The following is a 23,053-nucleotide window of genomic DNA, read 5'->3' as shown; positions in this document are numbered from 1 at the left end:
TATTTTACCAAGTGGATCATCATGGCCTTGCCATATTGGTCCATTTGATTGACCTTTATTATAATTATGAATTTATTTTATTTTCAGTTGCTACAAACGGGACAGACATGACTGTGGGATAGGACAGGGGGAAAGAATGAAAGAAAGAGAGGGAGAGAAAGAAAACCAAAGGGGAGAAGAGACGGTGAGAGGGGGGGGAAGAAAAAAAAAAAAACACAAACAAAACTCCTGGGTCACCTGTATGGAGAAAAAAAACAGAAGAGAAAGCAAACAACAAAGAGCAACATAATAAAAACAGCACCATCACAATAAACTAGCTAACAGTAGATAACAGTAGATACTAAATAATAAACGATATTGTGCAGCATGCAAGATAGACAGCGCACAGTGTGCTTTGAGGCAGCAGCCAAGAAAGCTGTAGTCCGCGTCTGTGAACACCTGTGTGTACACCTGTGTGCATACCTGTGTGGATCAGCATGCTTGTATTCCAAAGGTTTCTCCATGTAACGATCTGCTAGGGAGTGTGGGGAGCCACAGCCCCGTCCACCAGGGTATGAAGCAGGTATGGAGAAGATCCAGGCCCCAGATATCAAGAGGTCCCAGAGTACAAGGACCCGAGGAGGACCACCAAAGGGGGGAAGGAATCGTGCCACCCTCCTGGGAAGAGCTGAGTAGAGCCCCAAAGGAGAGGTCACCCCGCAGCTACGGAGCAGAGGCCAGAGGGGGTTGCAGTGGCGTGCCCGCGGGCTCTGCCGGCAGCCAGCTGTGCCAGAGAGGACCGAGCTTCAGGCCCAGAGGCCTGAGGGCATCCCAACCCCCGGGAAGGAGCCCAGCCGGGCCACAGGCACCAGGCCCCGCCAATCGGCCACCAGGAGTGAGCCGGTACATACATGAGCGCCCAGCCCTAGTGGACAAGAACCACTAACACACCAATGTCTGAGGGCATCAGCCACCGGCAGGGAGTGTGGTGAGGGGAGATAGGCCTCCGTACTTTAGAGGGCCTGAGATGAACCCAGAGAGGTGGAGTCTAAGACCCAACCTGACATATAGACACAGACGTGCATTCCCACCCCATATGCACCACCAAATACTCGGCACTCACCCAACGTGTAGACAGACACAAATAGACACTGCACAGACAGTCGCACTCCCCAAACATACTCTATATCCCAGGTCCAGGTACCCCCACCCTCAGAGGGGCAAGCCGCACCTAGACCCAGGAGATGTAACCCTTCTCTCTGGGGTGGAGGCAAGCGGACCACCTCCTTATCTGCAGTAGCAGGGAGGCCCCGCATCCCAGACCCCAGTCTGAAAGCCAGCCCTGACGGCTAACAGAACCGGAGTGAGTGAAGACCTCACTCATTTGTTTCTACATGAGCTCTGTGTGATTTGATGAGTATCTGAGGCTGAGACCACAGGACTGTGATTGTTGGGCTTCATTTCTGTGCTGAACAGTCGTTTAAGATTAGCTGTAAATAACAATTAGCTGATGTTGTTCATGAGACTAAAGTCATCTCACTGTGGTAATGTAAATATAATATGGCCAATATTATAGATATTATATTAATCACTTCACTCACAGACAAGTATCTGTGACAGTGTGTATACAGATGTCTCATATATAAGAGACAAATATTGTTCCTTCAGTATGTTGGCATTATTACATTTGGCTGAATGCTTATATGTGTAAAAAGCAAATGTAGGAGCTGTGATAACTGTCTGATAGAATGAAGAGTAGACTGATATATGAAATATATAGAGGTTTTATATAAATAGAGTGATGTGTATATATAAATAGAGTGATGTGTGTATATATAAATAGAGGTTTTATGGAGATGCCATCCTTGTGTTTTAGTGGCAAATAAATTTGGCATCGGCATAACAATGAAATGAGATCCCATGCCTTCTAAGGATAGAACCCAGAGGCAATAGATACAGTGAAAAGAGCAGTGGCCCTAAAATTGAGCCCTGTGGGACGCCGCATGACAGAGGAGCAGAAGACGATTCGTAACCGAGAAGGCTGACAGAGAAATATTATTATTATTATTATTATTATTATTATTATTATTGATTGCTTATATTTGAACAATTGTGAAACCTCACTGTGGATGTAAGAGTGAAATTATGTGGATATCTTGAATCCACTTTATTGTGTAATATTTTATGTGAGTATTTGACGGAAGACGAGCAACATCTGTTGTGGAAGCTAACGGGGTTCCTTTAGAATAAACAAACATAGGATTTATTATCACTGAATAATTCTGTATAAATCTATACAAATTATAGAAATATGTAATAGGAAACAAAATAATCTAAATTATAAAATAATGTGTGTGTGTGTGTGTGTGTGTGTGTGTGTGTGTGTGTGTGTACTTGTTTTCATGACATCTTAGGACAATTTTATGATAACACACTCACAAAATGAGGACGCTCAGAAAAATGAGGACATTTTTGAGGTCCTCATTTTTCTGAGCCTTCTAAAGTGTTCTAGAGGCTCCCAACATGCTCCCAAACCAAAAATCTCGAAAGTCCTGAAACATCACAATTTTATGAAAAAGTGTGTTTAAGTGTGTTTAGCGTTTTTGCTCACTTTCAGTTTCGCCGCCTACTGGCCAGTTTTGGAACTTAACACACTTTAAACACACTTTCAGTGACGTCACTCTGCGAGTCCTCATATTGTAGGTGTGTCAGACACAATAACACATTTGACCCAGGTTATACCCTTCTGGGGCTTAGCGGACACATGCGTGGACAGCACCTTTTAGTTCTTATGTCCAAAGTCGTATTGAATGTTGAAATGGAGGTGAACTTTATTTCAATCATTCGTGGAATAGTAACAGATGAATTTTGAGGCTTCTGAAAATTGTTCGTTCAAACCTTGCCAATTAAACAATCATTCTAACACACATCAAAAACTTTTCACATTTTTATACATATTAAGGTGAGCTATAAGCAAGGGTAACAACAGTTAAATCAGGCAAATCTTGACAAAAATGAAGGTCTTTAGATTCAGTTATCAGTACCTGCACAGCTTGGTTTCTTTTGTTGTTGACAAAATGTATCGAAATATAAAGTTTCAACATTTGTCTAATTATATTACTATTAATTAATGAGTCTTACTTCTCAAGATCAATGCACAAATTGTCTGACCTTCACTATGCAGAATGATGTGTGTGCAGATTTTGACCCTTGAAGAGTTTATATTAATCTACATTAATATAATTGCATCTGCAATCTGCAGTTGAACTTGGAGATTCCTGCCGCTGTCATCTGATTCAGTATGATCATCAGGCTCAGTCTCGACTCTGTGTATCTACAAGAATTGCTGAAAAAAGTCAACACTTTATTAATTATATTTTAAATTCAACTTACCTTATACTTTTTACAATATAGTATAAAATGCATATTGTTTCTTTAAAAACTAATAACACACTATTAAAAACTGCAGAATGCACAATTCCAGCTTCATTTAGTAATTCAATTAGTAAATAAAAGTGAGTAATTAAGTCACTTAATTAACTAAGCAACTGTAAATGTCACAGAAGTACAATTCAATTTCAATTCAATTTTATTTATATAGCACCAAATCACAAAAAAAGTCGCCTCAAGGCGCTTCATAGATACAGAGAAAAACCCAACAATCATATGACCACCTATGAGCAAGCGCTTTGGCGACAGTGGGAAGGAAAAACTCCCTTTTAACAGGAAGAAACCTCTGGCAGAACCAGGCTCAGGGAGGGGCGGCCATCTGTTGCGACTGGTTGGGGTGAGAGAAGGAAAACAGGATGAAAGACATGCTGTGGAAGAGAGACAGAGGTTAATAACAGATATGATTCAATGCAGAGAGGTCTATTAACACATACTGAATGAGAAAGGTGACTGGAAAGGAAAAACTCAATGCATCATGGGAATCCCCGGCTGCCTACGTCTATTGCAGCATAACTAAGGGAGGATTCAGGGTCACCTGGTCCAGCCCTAACTATATGCTTCAGCTAAAAGGAACGTTTTAAGCCTAATCTTGAAAGTAGAGATAGTGTCTGTCTCCCGAATCCAAACTGGAAGCTGGTTCCACAGAAAAGGGGCCTGAAAACTGAAGGCTCTGCCTCCCATTCTACTTTTAAATACTCTAGGAACAACAAGTAAGCCTGCAGTGTGAGAGCGAAGTGCTCTAATAGGGTGATATGGTACTACAAGGTCATTAAGATAAGATGGGGCCTGATTATTTAAGACCTTGTATGTGAGGAGTAGAATTTTGAATTTAATTCTGGATTTAACAGGAAGCCAATGAAGGGAAGCCAAAACAGGAGAAATCTGCTCTGTTTCTAGTCCCTGTCAGTACTCTTGCTGCAGCATTTTGGATTAGCTGAAGGCTTTTCAGGGAGTTTTTAGGACATTCTGATAATAATGAATTACAGTAGTCCAGCCTGGAAGTAACAAATGCATGAACTAGTTTTTCAGCGTCACTAAGAGACAGGATATTTCTAACTTTAGAGATGTTGCACAAATGAAAGAAAGCAGTCTTACATATTTGTTTAATATGTGCATTGAAGGACATGTCTTGGTCAAAAATGACTCCAAGGTTCCTCACAGTATAACTGGAGGCCAAGGTAATGCCATCCAGAGTAAGAATCTGGTTAGATACCATATTTCTAAGATTTTCAGGGCCGAGTACAATAACCTCAGTTTGATCTGAATTAAGAAGCAGAAAGTTAGCGGCCATCCAGGTCTTTATGTCTTTAAGACATTCCTGCACTTTAACTAATTGGTGTGTGTTATCTGGCTTCATGGACAGATAGAGCTGGGTGTCATCTGCATAGCAGTGAAAATGTATGCTATGTCTTCTAATGATACTGCCTAGGGGAAGCATGTATAATGTAAACAGAATTGGTCCTAGCACTGAACCCTGTGGAACTCCATAATTGACCTTAGTGGGTGAAGAGGACTCTCCATTTACATGAACAAATTGTAGTCTATTAGACAGATATGATACAAACCACTGGAGTGCAGTACCTGTAATATCTACAGCATGCTCTAATCGCTCTAATAGGATATTATGGTCAACAGTATCGAACGCTGCACTAAGGCCTAGCAGGACAAGCACAGAGATGAGTCCACTGTCAGAGGCCATAAGAAGATCATTTGTAACCTTCGCTAAAGCGGTTTCTGTGCTGTGATGAACTCTGAAACCTGACTGAAACTCTTCAAATAAGCCATTCCTCTGCAGATGATCTGTTAGCTGTTTGACAACTACTCTTTCAAGGATTTTTGATATGAAAGGAAGGTTGGAGATTGGCCTATAATTAGCTAAGACTGCTGGGTCTAGAGATGGCTTTTTGAGTAAAGGTTTAACTACAGCCAGCTTGAAGGCCTGTGGTACATAGCCGATTATTAGAGATAGGTTGATCATATTTAAGATTGAAGCATTAATTAATGGCAGGACTTCTTTGAGCAGTTTTGTAGGAATGGGGTCTAAAAGACACGGAGGATTGGAGGAAGTAATTATTGAAGTTAACTCAGAAAGATCAATTGGAGAAAAAGAGTCTAACTTAACATCAACGGTACTAAAAGCTGTAGATAATGTTACATCTGTGGGATGATTATTGGTAATTTTTTTCTCTAATGATAAGAATTTTATTTGTGAAGAAGTTCATGAAGTCATTACTAGTTAACGATGGTTGGCTCAAAAGAGCTCTGACTGTTTGTCAGCCTGGCTACAGTGCTGAAGAGAAACCTGGGGTTGTTCTTATTGTCTTCAATCAGTGACAAATAGTAAGATGTTCTGGCTTTGCGGGGGGCTTTCTTATAAATCAGCAAAATATTTCTCCAATTATGATGATCCTCTAAATTTGTGACACGCCATTTCCTCTCCAGCTTACGAGTCATCTGCTTTAGGCTACGTGTTTGAGAATTATACCACAGAGTCAGGTACTTCTGATCTGAGACCTTAGTTTTCACAGGAGCTACAGTATCCAGAGTCATATGTAGTGAGGAGGTAAAATTATTATTAACAAGATAATTGACCTCTGTTGGGGTAGCGTTCAGATAGCTGCTCTGCTCTGTGTTGGTACAGGTCATTGAAGATGATAACAGTGGGTGGATTACATTCTTAAACATAGTTACAGCGCTTTCAGAAAGACATCTGTGATAAAGTCTACTCTCCACTGCTGTGTAATCAATTATTGTAAATGTAAATGTTATCAGGAAATGATCAGACAGGAGAGGGTTTTCAGGAAACACTGTTAAATGTTCAGTTTCTATGCCATATGTTAAAAACAAGATCTAGAGTGTGATTAAAGTGGTGGGTGGGTTCTTTTACATGTTGAGAGAAGCCAATTGAGTCTAATAACAGATTAAATGCCATGTTGAGGCTGTCATTCTTAGCATCTACATGGATGTTAAAATCACCCACAATAATTATTTTATCTGAGCTGAGCACTAAATCAGATAAAAAGTCTGAGAAATCAGAGAGAAACTCTGTGTAAGGCCCAGGTGGACAATTAGATGATAACAAATAAGACTGGTTTCTAAAAATTTTCAGCTGGGGTGGACAATGCTAAGCATCAGGCTTTCAAATGAATTAAAAGTCTGTCTTGGTCTTTCATTAATTAATAGGCTGGTGTGAAAAATTGCTGCCACACCGCCCCCTCGGCCTGTGCTTCGAGGTTTCTGGTAGTTAGAATGACTCGGGGGTGTTGATTCATTTAAACTAACATAATCATCCTGCTGCAACCAGGTTTCTGTAAGGCAGAGTAAATCAATTTGTTGATCAATTATTAAGTCATGTACTAACAGAGACTTGGAGGAGAGAGACCTAATATTTAATAATCCACATTTCACTGTTTTACTCTTTAGTTAGGATGTGGATACTGTATTGTTCTTTCTTTGTAATTGTTTATGTTTAAGTTGTTTGTTGCTGGTTTTTAGTTTGTTTTTTGTCTTTTTGGAAGCTGACACAGTCTCTATGGAGATGGGTTTTTGGGGGGGTAGCAGGAGGAGAGAAGCTGCAGAGAGGCGTGTAAGACTGCAACTCTGCTTCCTGGTCCCAACTCTGGATAGTCATATTATGGGGGGTTTAATTAATTTGTCCATATTTCTAGAAATGAGAGCTGCCGTCTCTCCTTATAAGACCAGGTTTCCTCCAGAAGGTTTGCCAATTATCTATGAAGCCCACATCGTTTCTGGGACACCACTCAGACAGCCAGCAATTTAAGGAGAACATGCGGCTAAACATGTCACTCTTGGTCTGATTGGGGAGGGGACCAGAGAAAACTACAGAGTCCCACATTGTTTTGGCAAAGTTACACACCGATTCAATATTGATTTTAGTGACCTCCGATTGGCGTAACCGGGTGTCATTACTGCCGACGTGAATTATGATTTTACTGAATTTACGTTTACCCTTAGCCAGCAGTTTTAAATTTCCCTCAATGTCGCCTGCTCTGGCCCCTGGAAGACAATTGACTATGGTTTCCGGTGTCTCTAGCTTCACATGTCTGAGAACAGAATTGCCAATTACCAGAGTTTGACCCCCGACGGGTGTGTCGCCGAGTGGGGAAAAACGGTTAGACATATGTATGAATTTGAGGAGTGGACCCAAAATGCTGACACAAAGGAACGTGAAAGAAAATTTGAATATTAACAGAAAGCAAGCCGTTTATTAATCTCTACTTTTAAGATTAGGCTTCAAACTTTCCTTTTTGCTAAAGCATATAGTTAGGGCTGGATCAGGTGACCCTGGATCCTCCCTTAGTTGTGCTGCAATAGACGTAGGCAGCCGGGGGATTCCCATGAAGCACTGAGTTTTTTCCTTTCCAGTCACCTTTCTCACTCACTGTGTGTTAATAGACCTCTCTGCACTGAATCATACTTGTTATTAATCCACAGCATGTCTTTGTCCTGTCTTCCTTTTCTCACCCCAACTGGTCACAGCAGATGCCCGCCGCTCCCTGAGCCTGGTTCTGCTGGAGGTTTCTTCCTGTTAAAAGGGAGTTTTTCCTTCCCACTGTCGCCAAAGCGCTTGCTCATAGGTGGTCCTATGATTGTTGGGTTTTTCTCTGTATCTATTATTGTGCGATCTACTGTACAATATAAAGCGCCTTCAGGCGATTGTTGTTGTGATTTGGCGCTATATAAATAAAATTGAATTGAAATTAAAAGATTACAAAACAAAAGGCAGAGGTGAAGCTAAACAATAACCTAACCTGGGGAAAATATTTTTTATTAAAAAAAACAAACAAACCATGAAACCTGACATGGATACAAAGATACCTGGAACATGGAAACGTGGCACCAAAGACAACAGATGACCTGACACTGAACAAATGAGGACAGGACTTACAGTGGCTTGCAAAAGTATTCGGCCCCCTTTAACTTTCCCACATTTTGGCACATTACAGCCACAAACATGAATCAATTTTATTGGAATTCCACGTGAAAGACCAATACAAAGTGGTGTACACGTGAGAAGTGGAACAAAAATCATACATGATTCCAAACATTTTTTACAAATAAATAACTGAAAAGTGGGGTGTGCGCAATTATTCAGCCCCCTGAGTCAATACTTTGTAGAACCACCTTTTGCTGCAATTGGATTCCATTAAAATTGATTTGTGTCACGGCTGGGAAGGCGAGCCGTGTGGTGTGGAGGAAGGAGGACCCAAGATGCAAGCAGTGGATGAAAATGCTAGTGAAGTTTATTTACAAGGTGTAGTGGCAAACAAGCAGTGGGGCATGACAAATAACTGAAGACACCTAAACTGGGAAGAACTAAAATAACAGACCTGGGTGCATACGACAAAGGGATGTGCGGCAGCCGCCGAGCAGGACACCGAGTAACAGGCAGGAGAACACACAGGGCTTAAATACACACACCAGTAATCAGGGGATGAGAGACAGGAGGGCAACACGGCTGGGAGGAATCAGAGCTGACGGGACAGGGGAAACGTAAACTGAACACACTCACATCAGACAGAGACCTTCACAATAAAACAGGAAACTCAGACACGGGGAACCAAACAAGACACAGAACTAAACAGACAGATTCACAAACAGACGGGGTGACAGCATAGACAGAGACACAGACTCAGAGGCAGACCAAATATAACACATAGAACTCAAACAATAATAATCATCATCATCATCATAATAATAAACTAAAAGCGCTGGGTCACCGACCCAGGACCATGACAATTTGTGTTTGTGGCAGTAATGTGACAAAATGTGGAAAAGAGGGACGAATACTTTTGCAAGCCACTGCAAGTACACAGAGAGATAATGAGGGGATGAGGAACAGCTGGGACAAGGGGAAACAAAACTAGACTCACTGCATTTAGGACAAAGACTTTCCCAATAAAACAGACATCACAAGGGTAATCTAATAAACAAATGAACTTAGCAAACCTAAAGAACTTATAAATAAACATCGACATCTAAACAAACTAAAACTTAAAACGCTGGGTCAACAGACCCAGGAAAGTGACAGTAAAATCATTATACACATTATACTTATTTTCTTAAATTGCTTATCTATTATCTGTATTTTAACTTGGGGGTCTAGGGGTGCTGCATGTTTATGATAACACACTGACAATATCAGGACAATTTTAGCCTTACTCTATCAGTGAACAGCATGCCCATGCTAACTTAAACTAGACCAGCAAGCTAACCCCATGTGTATTAAGTGTTACTTCAGAATAGGAACCAAACAAATTAACGGAACGAAATTAACTGTAACAGCAGTTTGCAAAACATTGTGACAGTTCTCAAGTGTTCCTACCTCAAATCCAGCACGTGTTGCTGTGTTTTTGTTGTTAAATGGACGAGGAGAGACCGTGGCTGGTGAGAGGATGCAGCATTTCGTCAGTGGAGCATAGAACGACGTCTCTGATTGGTCAAAAAGTGAGTAAAGATGCATCTGATTGTTCGAAAGCGTCAACCAAAGAGCTGCTGGTCACGGCAAGATACAAACTCGCCGGAGCTCTGCGTGAACGGCACATCCGGGACCTTCAGCACTCAGGAGAGATTTATCTTGAGGTATGTATTTACCTTTGATATCCATGCGTCGACGAAAGCTCCGCGAGGTAAAGTTGTATGTTTAACAAGCTAATTAAGGTTAGTTAAACGGAATTAAAACAATACACAACCGATTTGAACAAATTGAAAGTGGTGAATGATGATAAATGCTAAAAAATTACTTAAGATTTATCTTTAACAATAGATATTAGAAGTTAAATTTAACTGTTTTTAAATTCCCACCGGAGTTAAAGGGACCTGCGGCCTTGCATGTGCTCTGCATCTTCAACTGCAGAGACAGTCAGTCTAAGCTCAGTGTAGCTAACTGCAACACACTTTTTTTTTTCAACACAAGATATGCTTGGGGAGATTTAAATGATAATATTAATGTTTTCTTATTCAGCACAAATCAATAATATTATAGTTATTTGCTCACGGTCTGGGTCTCTGGCCCAGCGTTTCTGATGTTATTCTAAGGTTTTTGAGTTTCTTATGTTTAATGGCGGGTTAGTTGAGTTTGGCTTAACGTTATTAATATCGTTTTAAGGAGTTTATGTTAGGGCTGTATATTACCACGTTTGTATTTTCATGCCATGTTTCCTGTTTTATTTTGAAAGAGTCTGTTGCGTTCAGTTCATTAATCTCACTTCCCTGTTGTGTCAATAGAATCATTTGTGCAAGCTACTACCCTGCTGTCCCTCTGTCGTGTCTCAACCTCCAACAGGAAAGTAGAAGTCCTCATATGGTAGGACCAGTGATTGTAGTGTGTGTTACACTGTCCTCATATTGTTTTAAGCTGTGAAGGACAGGAGTGTGTTTCAGTTGCCTTCCTCATGTGGTAGGACCAACAACTCTAGTGTGTGTTACACTGTCCTCATATCGTTGGGTAGCAGAACCGTACAGTGTTAAGTTTCTATAGAATCTGGTATAAGGAAGTCAGATCCTTCTGTAATAATATTCACTGATACAAATATGATCTGTAGTTAATTAAATAGTCGGGATTTATACTAGAGAATGTTTCTGACGTTATATTGTTGTCTTTTGTTGCAGACACCAGGTGCCGAGGTCCTGCCTCAACCTCCTTCAGACCAATTGGTGAGTGACACACCCACTTCATTCTTCCAACAGGTGAAGATGGATGTTGCAGACAGGACATATCCTAACTTTTGCAGCCGTTACGATAATAACGCGCTGTTTGCACGATGAGCACAGCTTCCAAGCTCCCCTAAATTGACCGTGCGCTTCGTGTTGTGTGTGCGTGAGTCTGTGCATTTAGTGGCGTCTGTGCAGAAATGACTAGTAAGACAAGGCTGCAAACTATTCTCACAGACTTCAAGTGTGCACTTGAATCCAAAACGATCTCTCTCTCTCCCTCCGGCTCTGTTGAGATGCCACTGGGAGAGTAACGACTGCCCCTCCCCCCCTCTGCTCAGCAAACAGGTGGCTGTTTTTGCACCCCTCCCCCTCTGCTCTGCAAACACGTGGCTGCTTTTGCACCCCTCCCCCCTCTGCTCAACAAACACGTGGCTGCTTTTGCACCCCTCCCCCTCTGCTCTGCAAACACGTGGCTGCTTTTGCACCCCTCCCCCCTCTGCTCAACAAACACGTGGCTGCTTTTGCACCCCTCCCCTCTCTGCTGAGGGCAAAAACAAGGCTCATGTGCAAAGTGAAGCAAAATAACATTGACAGAGGTTCAGAGAAAGGAGAAAAAAACGGAGCAGGCTCCCGTTGTTCACTTCAAGGAGGCGGCTCTACGGGCCGTTTTGTTTGTGACCGACACACACAGTATATATATATATATATTCTCAATCACATTCACACCACTCTCTTATATCAGTTCCACTACATCAAGACTATTTTATGGTGGTCAGCTGTTTTATTGTCATGTATTTTGCATAGTAAGATAACCATGTCCTCCATTCAAAAGCACTGAAAATGTCTATGGTGGTGCTGTACCTAATATTGTGCTCATTTGATCCAAAACCTATTTTTCCTTTATTTTGAAGGCTGAGGCTTAGATCCATTAGGTATTCACGAGAAAGGCATTATCGCATGTCAGGATTACAGTATATCGAAAATATGTGATTATAATGGGAGTCAATGGGGCCCAAACGGATACAAGGGTAAAAGGAGGTAGTACATATGTGAATCTTCTTTACTATACACCACACCATAGAGGGGATCATTGAATTTCAAAAATAATCCTAAAACACACATCCTGGCCAAGTTTCATGCAACTAGTCTTTAAAATGACTGATATATTGAGAATCAAAAATCCAAAGTTACCCAAGCGGGTCCCTTTTTTCGCTAGGGTAAAACGAGGGTTAAATAGTCGGGATTTATACTAGAGAATGTTTCTGACGTTATATTGTTGTCTTTTGTTGCAGACACCAGGTGCCGAGGTCCTGCCTCAACCTCCTTCAGACCAATTGGTGAGTGACACACCCACTTCATTCTTCCAACAGGTTACACATTATTTTTTTGTATTTGGCATCAAGTATATGTGTCAGTTGGGCCTAGTGCATAAATGAAATGCACTTTAATTGTACTAAAACAATCAGTTTTAGTCGAAGTTAACCAAAACCAACATTAGCATTAGGATAAAGTAATTGTCTATACCATTTGTTAGTCCAAACTTTCCCTTAAAGCATCAGCTTGATCTTTATTCTGACAAAATTTGATATTTTTGTCGTTTTACACATGTTTTTGTCAAAATAAGCTCCCGCTGATCAGTTTACATGATTTAATTTCTGGGGAAATAGATGGCTGTACATCAGTGTTGGGTTTAGAGCTTTTATTGACAACAGCAGGAGAAGTTAGAAGTCAGGAATGTGAACTCTACATGTGTTCAGTCGTCATGTCCTCATATTGTTTTAAGCTGTGAAGGACAGGAGTGTGTTTAAGTAGAAGTCCTCATATGGTAGGACCAGTGATTGTAGTGTGTGTTACACTGTCCTCATATTGTTTTAAGCTGTGAAGGACAGGAGTGTGTTTAAGTAGAAGTCCTCATATGGTAGGACCAGTGATTGTAGTGTGTGTTACACTGTCCTCATATTGTTTTAAGCTGTGAAGGACAGGAGTGTGTTTCAGTTGCCTTCCTCATGTGGTAGGACCAACAACTCTAGTGTGTGTTACACTGTCCTCATATCGTTGGGTAGCAGAACCGTACAGTGTTAAGTTTCTATAGAATCTGGTATAAGGAAGTCAGATCCTTCTGTAATAATATTCACTGATACAAATATGATCTGTAGTTAATTAAATAGTCGGGATTTATACTAGAGAATGTTTCTGACGTTATATTGTTGTCTTTTGTTGCAGACACCAGGTGCCGAGGTCCTACCTCAACCTCCTTCAGACCAATTGGTGAGTGACACACCCACTTCATTCTTCCAACAGGTTACACATTATTTTTTTGTATTTGGCATCAAGTATATGTGTCAGTTGGGCCTAGTGCATAAATGAAATGCACTTTAATTGTACTAAAACAATCAGTTTTAGTCGAAGTTAACCAAAACCAACATTAGCATTAGGATAAAGTAATTGTCTATACCATTTGTTAGTCCAAACTTTCCCTTAAAGCATCAGCTTGATCTTTATTCTGACAAAATTTGATATTTTTGTCGTTTTACACATGTTTTTGTCAAAATAAGCTCCCGCTGATCAGTTTACATGATTTAATTTCTGGGGAAATAGATGGCTGTACATCAGTGTTGGGTTTAGAGCTTTTATTGACAACAGCAGGAGAAGTTAGAGGTCAGGAATGTGAACTCTACATGTGTTCAGTCGTCATGTCCTCATATTGTTTTAAGCTGTGAAGGACAGGAGTGTGTTTAAGTAGAAGTCCTCATATGGTAGGACCAGTGATTGTAGTGTGTGTGTGTTACACTGTCCTCATATTGTTTTAAGCTGTGAAGGACAGGAGTGTGTTTCAGTTGCCTTCCTCATGTGGTAGGACCAACAACTCTAGTGTGTGTTACACTGTCCTCATATCGTTGGGTAGCAGAACCGTACAGTGTTAAGTTTCTATAGAATCTGGTATAAGGAAGTCAGATCCTTCTGTAATAATATTCACTGATACAAATATGATCTGTAGTTAATTAAATAGTCGGGATTTATACTAGAGAATGTTTCTGACGTTATATTGTTGTCTTTTGTTGCAGACACCAGGTGCCGAGGTCCTACCTCAACCTCCTTCAGACCAATTGGTGAGTGACACACCCACTTCATTCTTCCAACAGGTTACACATTATTTTTTTGTATTTGGCATCAAGTATATGTGTCAGTTGGGCCTAGTGCATAAATGAAATGCACTTTAATTGTACTAAAACAATCAGTTTTAGTCGAAGTTAACCAAAACCAACATTAGCATTAGGATAAAGTAATTGTCTATACCATTTGTTAGTCCAAACTTTCCCTTAAAGCATCAGCTTGATCTTTATTCTGACAAAATTTGATATTTTTGTCGTTTTACACATGTTTTTGTCAAAATAAGCTCCCGCTGATCAGTTTACATGATTTAATTTCTGGGGAAATAGATGGCTGTATATCAGTGTTGGGTTTAGAGCTTTTATTGACAACAGCAGGAGAAGTTAGAAGTCAGGAATGTGAACTCTACATGTGTTCAGTCGTCATGTCCTCATATTGTTTTAAGCTGTGAAGGACAGGAGTGTGTTTAAGTAGAAGTCCTCATATGGTAGGACCAGTGATTGTAGTGTGTGTGTTACACTGTCCTCATATTGTTTTAAGCTGTGAAGGACAGGAGTGTGTTTCAGTTGCCTTCCTCATGTGGTAGGACCAACAACTCTAGTGTGTGTTACACTGTCCTCATATCGTTGGGTAGCAGAACCGTACAGTGTTAAGTTTCTATAGAATCTGGTATAAGGAAGTCAGATCCTTCTGTAATAATATTCACTGATACAAATATGATCTGTAGTTAATTAAATAGTCGGGATTTATACTAGAGAATGTTTCTGACGTTATATTGTTGTCTTTTGTTGCAGACACCAGGTGCCGAGGTCCTACCTCAACCTCCTTCAGACCAATTGGTGAGTGACACACCCACTTCATTCTTCCAACAGGTTACACATTATTTTTTTGTATTTGGCATCAAGTATATGTGTCAGTTGGGCCTAGTGCATAAATGAAATGCACTTTAATTGTACTAAAACAATCAGTTTTAGTCGAAGTTAACCAAAACCAACATTAGCATTAGGATAAAGTAATTGTCTATACCATTTGTTAGTCCAAACTTTCTCTTAAAGCATCAGCTTGATCTTTATTCTGACAAAATTTGATATTTTTGTCGTTTTACACATGTTTTTGTCAAAATAAGCTCCCGCTGATCAGTTTACATGATTTAATTTCTGGGGAAATAGATGGCTGTATATCAGTGTTGGGTTTAGAGCTTTTATTGACAACAGCAGGAGAAGTTAGAAGTCAGGAATGTGAACTCTACATGTGTTCAGTCGTCATGTCCTCATATTGTTTTAAGCTGTGAAGGACAGGAGTGTGTTTAAGTAGAAGTCCTCATATGGTAGGACCAGTGATTGTAGTGTGTGTGTTACACTGACCTCATATTGTTTTAAGCTGTGAAGGACAGGAGTGTGTTTCAGTTGCCTTCCTCATGTGGTAGGACCAACAACTCTAGTGTGTGTTACAATGTCCTCATATCGTTGGGTAGCAGAACCGTACAGTGTTAAGTTTCTATAGAATCTGGTATAAGGAAGTCAGATCCTTCTGTAATAATATTCACTGATACAAATATGATCTGTAGTTAATTAAATAGTCGGGATTTATACTAGAGAATGTTTCTGACGTTATATTGTTGTCTTTTGTTGCAGACACCAAGTGCCGAGGTCCTGTCTCAACCTCCTTCAGACCAATTGGTGAGTGACACACCCACTTCATTCTTCCAACAGGTTACACATTATTTTTTTTGTATTTGGCATCAAGTATATGTGTCAGTTGGGCCTAGTGCATAAATGAAATGCACTTTAATTGTACTAAAACAATCAGTTTTAGTCGAAGTTAACCAAAACCAACATTAGCATTAGGATAAAGTAATTGTCTATACCATTTGTTAGTCCAAACTTTCCCTTAAAGCATCAGCTTGATCTTTATTCTGACAAAATTTGATATTTTTGTCGTTTTACACATGTTTTTGTCAAAATAAGCTCCCGCTGATCAGTTTACATGATTTAATTTCTGGGGAAATAGATGGCTGTACATCAGTGTTGGGTTTAGAGCTTTTATTGACAACAGCAGGAGAAGTTAGAGGTCAGGAATGTGAACTCTACATGTGTTCAGTCGTCATGTCCTCATATTGTTTTAAGCTGTGAAGGACAGGAGTGTGTTTAAGTAGAAGTCCTCATATGGTAGGACCAGTGATTGTAGTGTGTGTGTGTTACACTGTCCTCATATTGTTTTAAGCTGTGAAGGACAGGAGTGTGTTTCAGTTGCCTTCCTCATGTGGTAGGACCAACAACTCTAGTGTGTGTTACACTGTCCTCATATCGTTGGGTAGCAGAACCGTACAGTGTTAAGTTTCTATAGAATCTGGTATAAGGAAGTCAGATCCTTCTGTAATAATATTCACTGATACAAATATGATCTGTAGTTAATTAAATAGTCGGGATTTATACTAGAGAATGTTTCTGACGTTATATTGTTGTCTTTTGTTGCAGACACCAGGTGCCGAGGTCCTACCTCAACCTCCTTCAGACCAATTGGTGAGTGACACACCCACTTCATTCTTCCAACAGGTTACACATTATTTTTTTGTATTTGGCATCAAGTATATGTGTCAGTTGGGCCTAGTGCATAAATGAAATGCACTTTAATTGTACTAAAACAATCAGTTTTAGTCGAAGTTAACCAAAACCAACATTAGCATTAGGATAAAGTAATTGTCTATACCATTTGTTAGTCCAAACTTTCCCTTAAAGCATCAGCTTGATCTTTATTCTGACAAAATTTGATATTTTTGTCGTTTTACACATGTTTTTGTCAAAATAAGCTCCCGCTGATCAGTTTACATGATTTAATTTCTGGGGAAATAGATGGCTGTATATCAGTGTTGGGTTTAGAGCTTTTATTGACAACAGCAGGAGAAGTTAGAAGTCAGGAATGTGAACTCTACATGTGTTCAGTCGTCATGTCCTCATATTGTTTTAAGCTGTGAAGGACAGGAGTGTGTTTAAGTAGAAGTCCTCATATGGTAGGACCAGTGATTGTAGTGTGTGTGTTACACTGTCCTCATATTGTTTTAAGCTGTGAAGGACAGGAGTGTGTTTAAGTAGAAGTCCTCATATGGTAGGACCAGTGATTGTAGTGTGTGTGTTACACTGTCCTCATATTGTTTTAAGCTGTGAAGGACAGGAGTGTGTTTCAGTTGCCTTCCTCATGTGGTAGGACCAACAACTCTAGTGTGTGTTACACTGTCCTCATATCGTTGGGTAGCAGAACCGTACAGTGTTAAGTTTCTATAGAATCTGGTATAAGGAAGTCAGATCCTTCTGTAATAATATTCACTGATACAAATATGATCTGTAGTTAATTAAATAGTCGGGATTTATACTAGAGAATGTTTCTGACGTTATATTGTTGTCTTTTGTTGCAGACACCAAGTGCCGAGGTCCTGTCTCAACCTCCTTCAGACCAATTGGTGAGTGACACACCCACTTCATTCTTCCAACAGGTTACACATTATTTTTTTGTATTTGGCATCAAGTATATGTGTCAGTTGGGCCTAGTGCATAAATTAAGTGCCCTTTGATTATATTAAAATAATCAGTTTGATTGAAAGTTTCCCATATTCAACATTAGCATTACTTGTTTGTGAACATCTTAGGAGAAAGAAATTGGCATATCATTTGTTAGTCCTAACTTTCCCTTTAAAGCATCAGCTTGATCTTTATTCCTACTAAATTTGATATTTCTGTGTTACATTGTCCTCAGATTGTTTTAAGCTGTGAAGGACATGAATTTGTTTTTTTGTTTTTAGCCTTTCTCAGTTGGTAGAACCAACAACTCTAGTTTGTGTTACATTGAAACTGAACAGCAGGGATGTTTGTCATGAAGATAATAACACTCTATCCGATTTCAAACAATCACACTGTGATGAGTATTATTAGTAGATTATGTTCACATGTAAAATATTCATATCAAATGGTAAATATCCTATATTTATATAGCGCTTTACTAGTCCCTAAGGACCCCAAAGCACTTTACACATCCAGTCATCCACCCATTCACACAGACATTCACACACTGGTGATGGCAGCTACATTGTAGCCACAGCCACCCTGGGGCGCACTGACAGAGGCGAGGCTGCCGGACACTGGCGCCACCGGGCCCTCTGACCACCACCAGTAGGCAACAGGTGAAGTGTCTTTCCCAAGGACACAACGACCGAGACTGTCGGAGCTGGGGCTCAAACCGGCAACCTTCTGATTACAACTCTTGAGCCACGATCGCCCCTTAATGTAGAATTACACACTGCCCAACGCTGACTTTGCCTACAATGCAGAGAAAAAAGCAAACAGACCTATTGCATGCATTGATTCTCATATTTCACTGTTACTTTTCAAAGGCTCAAGGACCAAGTATTCCGGGGGTTCCAAGCCACACGCTTTACTCAGCTGCCCTGGACAACATGAAGGGCACCTCTGCCTCAATCACCCTGGACAACAAAAACATTAGCAACACTTCACCAAGAAGGGGTAAAGGCACCAAAATACAAAATGTTTTAGGTTAATATACTTGTGATCAAAGAACAAGTTTGTTTTCAGACATGACACTATTCAGAGCTTTTATCATAAATCATTTCATCTTATTTGATTCCCAGCAGAACACAGCACTTCAAATGGTTCATTCCAAGCATCCTTAAAGGAGCAATAAGCAATATCTTTTCACTGCTAGGTGTGCTGTTTTGCACTGCCTGTGAACCAAACCAAAGTCTATGGCTGGAGATCAACACAGAGAGAGGGATTGTGACTTCATGCTGTACTCCAGATGTAATTACACCTCTAGTTCTTCACATAGTCATTTTTAATTCCTTCAACCTAAGTATGATGAATTGTGCTTATTGCTCCTTTAAAGTGCTCCAGTAGAAAGCAAGGTTTAAGAACATTTTGTATTCACATTATAAACTAGAATATTTTCTATCTTTTCTTGCATTCACATTAAGATATTTTCTTTTGTTTCCATTTATGACAGCTGGGACGGTGAGAAGCAAGTGGACAAATGATGAAGTGAAGGTTGCTGAGCGGCATGTTTCACTTCATAAAAAGCTGCAAAGTACCAGGTAAAAAGGAATGTGACTGCTGCCTCCAAGCAGAGCCGGCAGCTCTGAAAGGCAGAGACTGGGTTGTCATAAGGTACTACAGCCACAACAGGATCATAGCATTAAAAGAAAGATGCAAGAAAAAAAGAAACAAGCAAGAGAGATACTTTGTTACTTCCACAGTTATGTCAGTATTGCAGTTTTCTGTATTGCATTGTTCTTACTCATAAATCTGTGGTTTATGCTGGGTGCTTTTTGCAATTAAATGATAAAAAAGGCAGATAATGTTCCACGTTTTTATTCACATGAACATTCACTACAAAATGAATTAATGCATTACAATATCAAGACTTAAAAAGTAGACTGACCACATTTGACCCATGTCTTTTTTTTTTTTTTTAAAAGTCTTTACACAGCTCAGATTTACTGTTTTATTAACACATAAATGTCTGATATTTCTGTCAGAAGTTACCCAACTGATGAGCATTACTATTGTGCATCCATGTCTATTATATTGTAATCTCAAAAGGAGCCAAGCTAAAAATGCAGAACCTACCGTTACCTGGTCCTTATAAGTCATGTATACTTGAAAATTATGTGTTTCCATGGGCTTCACAATTCACCTAAACATGAAATATCTGTGTGTGACCTTATGGTACTCATAAGTCACATAAACCTGACAGTGTCCTCACAAGTAGCATTAAATTCAGGTTTGACCAAAATTTAGCCCTAGCCAAAATCTCAACAGATGGGTGTGTTCCTGGAAGCATGGGTCAAATTTTTTGAGATCCCCATGCCTCTAGGACCTTCGGAAAGGCACGTTCCCATTTGTCACATTTTTGTCATACGTACTGATATATCACGAAAACACGTATGTGTGTGTGTGTGTGTGTGTGTGTACACAATCAGGAGGGATGGGCATGATTTTAGTGTTTGAACAGTCATGAATTATCTTTAACAGCAGGTTGGATGTAATGTGTTAGAACTACCAGCAGGTGGGGATAAGAGACCTTTAAGGTGTTTGGTGCCACGCTCCACCTTCAGGTTTAAAACTAGTGTTAATGGAGTTTGAAGGTTGAGTTTGTTCCACGACTGCATTTCACTCACTGCCTCTGTTTGTATCTCTGTCACTGCAGGACCAACATGGAGCCAGAAGTCAGCGCTCTCAGGAGGCCGACAAACCTCACAGAAGAAAGGGAGAGAAAAAACACACCTGTGACGAGTGTGGGATGGGTTTTACTGAGAAGGCTTCACTAAAACAGCATCAGGTCATCCACACTGGAGAGAGACCGTTCAGCTGTGACTTGTGTGGAAAGTCTTTTTCCTTCAAGGGTTCCCTAAAAAAACACCAACTCATCCACAGTGGAGTTAAAGCGTACAGCTGTGATCAGTGTGGCAGAGCTTTTACTCACAGTAGCAGCTTACAGAGGCATCTAGTTACCCACTCTGGAATTAAGGCATACAGCTGTGACGAGTGTGGGAAGGGTTTTACTGGGAAGGCTTCACTAAAACAGCATCAGGTCATCCACACTGGAGAGAGACCGTTCAGCTGTGACTTGTGTGGAAAGTCTTTTTCCTGGAAGCGTTGCCTAAAACAACACCAACTCATCCACAGTGGAGTTAAAAAGTACAGCTGTGATCAGTGTGGCAGAGCTTTTACTCACAGTAGCAGCTTACAGAGTCATCTAGTTACCCACTCTGGAATTAAGGCATACAGCTGTGATGAGTGTGGCAGAGCTTTTACTCAAAGTAGCAGCTTACAGAGTCATCTAGTTACCCACTCTGGAATTAAGGCATACAGCTGTGATCAGTGTGGCAGAGCTTTTACTCACAGTGGCAGCTTACAGAAGCATCTAGTTACCCACTCTGGAATTAAGGCATACAGCTGTGATGAGTGTGGGATGGAGTTTACTCTGAAGGCTTCACTAAAACAGCATCAGGTCATCCACACTGGAGAGAGACCGTTCAGCTGTGACTTGTGTGGAAAGTCTTTTTCCTGGAAGCGTTGCCTAAAACAACACCAACTCATCCACAGTGGAGTTAAAGCGTACAGCTGTGATCAGTGTGGCAGAGCTTTTACTCACAGTAGCAGCTTACAGAGTCATCTAGTTACCCACTCTGGAATTAAGGCATACAGCTGTGATCAGTGTGGCAGAGCTTTTACTCGTAGTAGCAGCTTACAGAGTCATCTAGTTATCCACTCTGGAATTAAGCCATACAGCTGTGACATCTGTGGAAAAACTTTCAGCCAGAGAGAGAGCCGAAATAGACACCTACGCATTCACACCAGACATGATGTGTACTGCTGTGAACAGTGTGGCAAACAGTTTACAACAGACGCACAGTTACAACAACACATGTTTACCCACACTGAGGAGAGACCTTATCAATGTGACCTGTGTGAGAAAACTTTTAAATCTCCACGTCACCTGAGACAACACCAACAGATCCACACCAGAAAGAGACTCTACAAGTGCAGCTACTGTGAGTTATGTATTTATATTGTTATCTTGTCATTTTAGCCTGACTGTTTGGAACAACTCTGCTCATTAAACTGTGTTAGCATGTTAGCAATTCTACTGCATGGTAAAGCAGCTCTGAGTGATTATTCAGATTTTCCTTTCAGTTATGATTTTAGTATTACTGTAGTATTATGGTGGTAGTATTGTAGTTATTGCAGCCCAGTAAACTGAGTGTGTTAACTGAAACAGTCAAATGTAGTTGGACGTCTGCAGAGATGCTCTTTATTTCAGGCGACGTTCAGGATACAAATGTTGAAGGACTGACTTACACTGTCTTTGTGTCTTTGTTTAGAAGCAGAGCGACACAGATGGATCCAGTTCTCAACCCTGTCATCACTGTGGTGGTGGGAAAGACTTTCATTGTGACCTCTGTGGAAAAACTTTCAGTCAGCAAAATACCCTAAAAGTACATCAACGTAGACACACTGGAGACAAACTGAAATACTGCAAAGAATGTGGGAGAAGCTTCACCACATCACATCACTTAAAACAACATGAACTGATTCACAGTGGGGTTAAAAAGCACCTCTGTGATCAGTGTGGGTCATCCTTCACCACTGAAAGTCAGCTTAAATCACACAAACGAGTCCACACAGGAGAGAAACCACACAAGTGCAGACACTGTGAGAGAAGCTTCTCAAAGTCAGGTCATCGTAACCTTCATGAACGTGGACACATGGAAGGAAACTACAGCTGTGACCAGTGTGACAAGAGCTTCAGGAATCTCAGTTCATACTCTGAACACAAACAATCCCACATTACTAATAAACTGTTTCACTGTTACCAATGTGCCCAAACATTCACCTCATTGTCTGCTCTGTGCAAACATCAGCGCGATCACTCAGGGCTGAAATCACTCCCATCACTGGATCACAGTGAATCTGAAGACACAGAAAGATCCTCTGGTTTCTGTGTCAGACTCAAAAAGCTTGAGATCAGGCTCCACAGAGTTCAGATAGAATCATTTAAACTTGTGTTGAACTGAACTGGTTGCTGGGCTGAACTTCTACATAATACAGATCTACATGGGATCTTCTTTTCTGTTTTACTGGGTCAGTTTTGTCCTTTTTTCTCTGTCCTGGTTTTGCTCGTCTGTAAATGATTGAAACTCAGTCAAATAGTTCATTGTTCTCCAGCAAAACGTTTTGGAAACTCATGTTTAACCTTTAAAACTCTGACATGTTTTAGCACACAAGGCTTCATCGGGGAGTTCACTCATGATTGGACCATGAGAACA

At 40.4% G+C, this 23,053-nt stretch overlaps 2 protein-coding genes across 4 annotated transcripts; both read left to right on the top strand.

Annotated features, from left to right (window-relative positions):
- Window positions 1-685: 685 nt before the first annotated feature.
- Window positions 686-21,816, top strand: LOC309703019 (uncharacterized protein; the record flags this gene model as incomplete). The annotated part of the gene is made up of 2 exons (XM_082527728.1): window positions 686-882; window positions 20,431-21,816. The coding sequence occupies exon 2, from the start codon at window positions 20,524-20,526 to the stop codon at window positions 21,814-21,816; it is 1,293 nt and encodes a 430-aa protein (XP_082383854.1). The 5' UTR covers window positions 686-882; window positions 20,431-20,523.
- LOC309702352 (uncharacterized protein) lies at window positions 9,905-19,579 on the top strand. 3 transcript variants are annotated; one of them, XM_082527044.1, is made up of 8 exons: window positions 9,905-10,032; window positions 10,678-10,756; window positions 15,852-15,896; window positions 16,695-16,739; window positions 17,630-17,674; window positions 18,602-18,731; window positions 18,931-19,025; window positions 19,228-19,579. In XM_082527044.1, the coding sequence occupies exons 1-8, from the start codon at window positions 9,908-9,910 to the stop codon at window positions 19,237-19,239; spliced, it is 576 nt and encodes a 191-aa protein (XP_082383170.1). In that variant the 5' UTR covers window positions 9,905-9,907; the 3' UTR covers window positions 19,240-19,579. The 3 variants fall into 3 exon arrangements, with proteins under 3 accessions (XP_082383170.1, XP_082383171.1, XP_082383172.1); XM_082527045.1 differs by lacking the exon at window positions 16,695-16,739; XM_082527046.1 differs by lacking the exon at window positions 17,630-17,674.
- Window positions 21,817-23,053: the final 1,237 nt, after the last annotated feature.

This window comes from Aulonocara stuartgranti (assembly GCF_965226115.1).
Source record: "Aulonocara stuartgranti genome assembly, chromosome: 3".
In the NCBI taxonomy this organism is placed as follows: domain Eukaryota; kingdom Metazoa; phylum Chordata; class Actinopteri; order Cichliformes; family Cichlidae; genus Aulonocara; species Aulonocara stuartgranti.
This window is presented reverse-complemented; position numbering and strand designations above follow the sequence as displayed.

Coding starts and splice junctions, on each gene's coding strand:
- LOC309702352 (XM_082527044.1), top strand. CDS start 9,908: ATGCATCTGATTGTTCGAAAGCGTCAACCAAAGAGCTGCTGGTCACGG. Junction 15,897..16,694: donor AACCTCCTTCAGACCAATTG/GTGAGTGACACA, acceptor CTTTTGTTGCAG/ACACCAGGTGCCGAGGTCCT. Junction 16,740..17,629: donor AACCTCCTTCAGACCAATTG/GTGAGTGACACA, acceptor CTTTTGTTGCAG/ACACCAAGTGCCGAGGTCCT.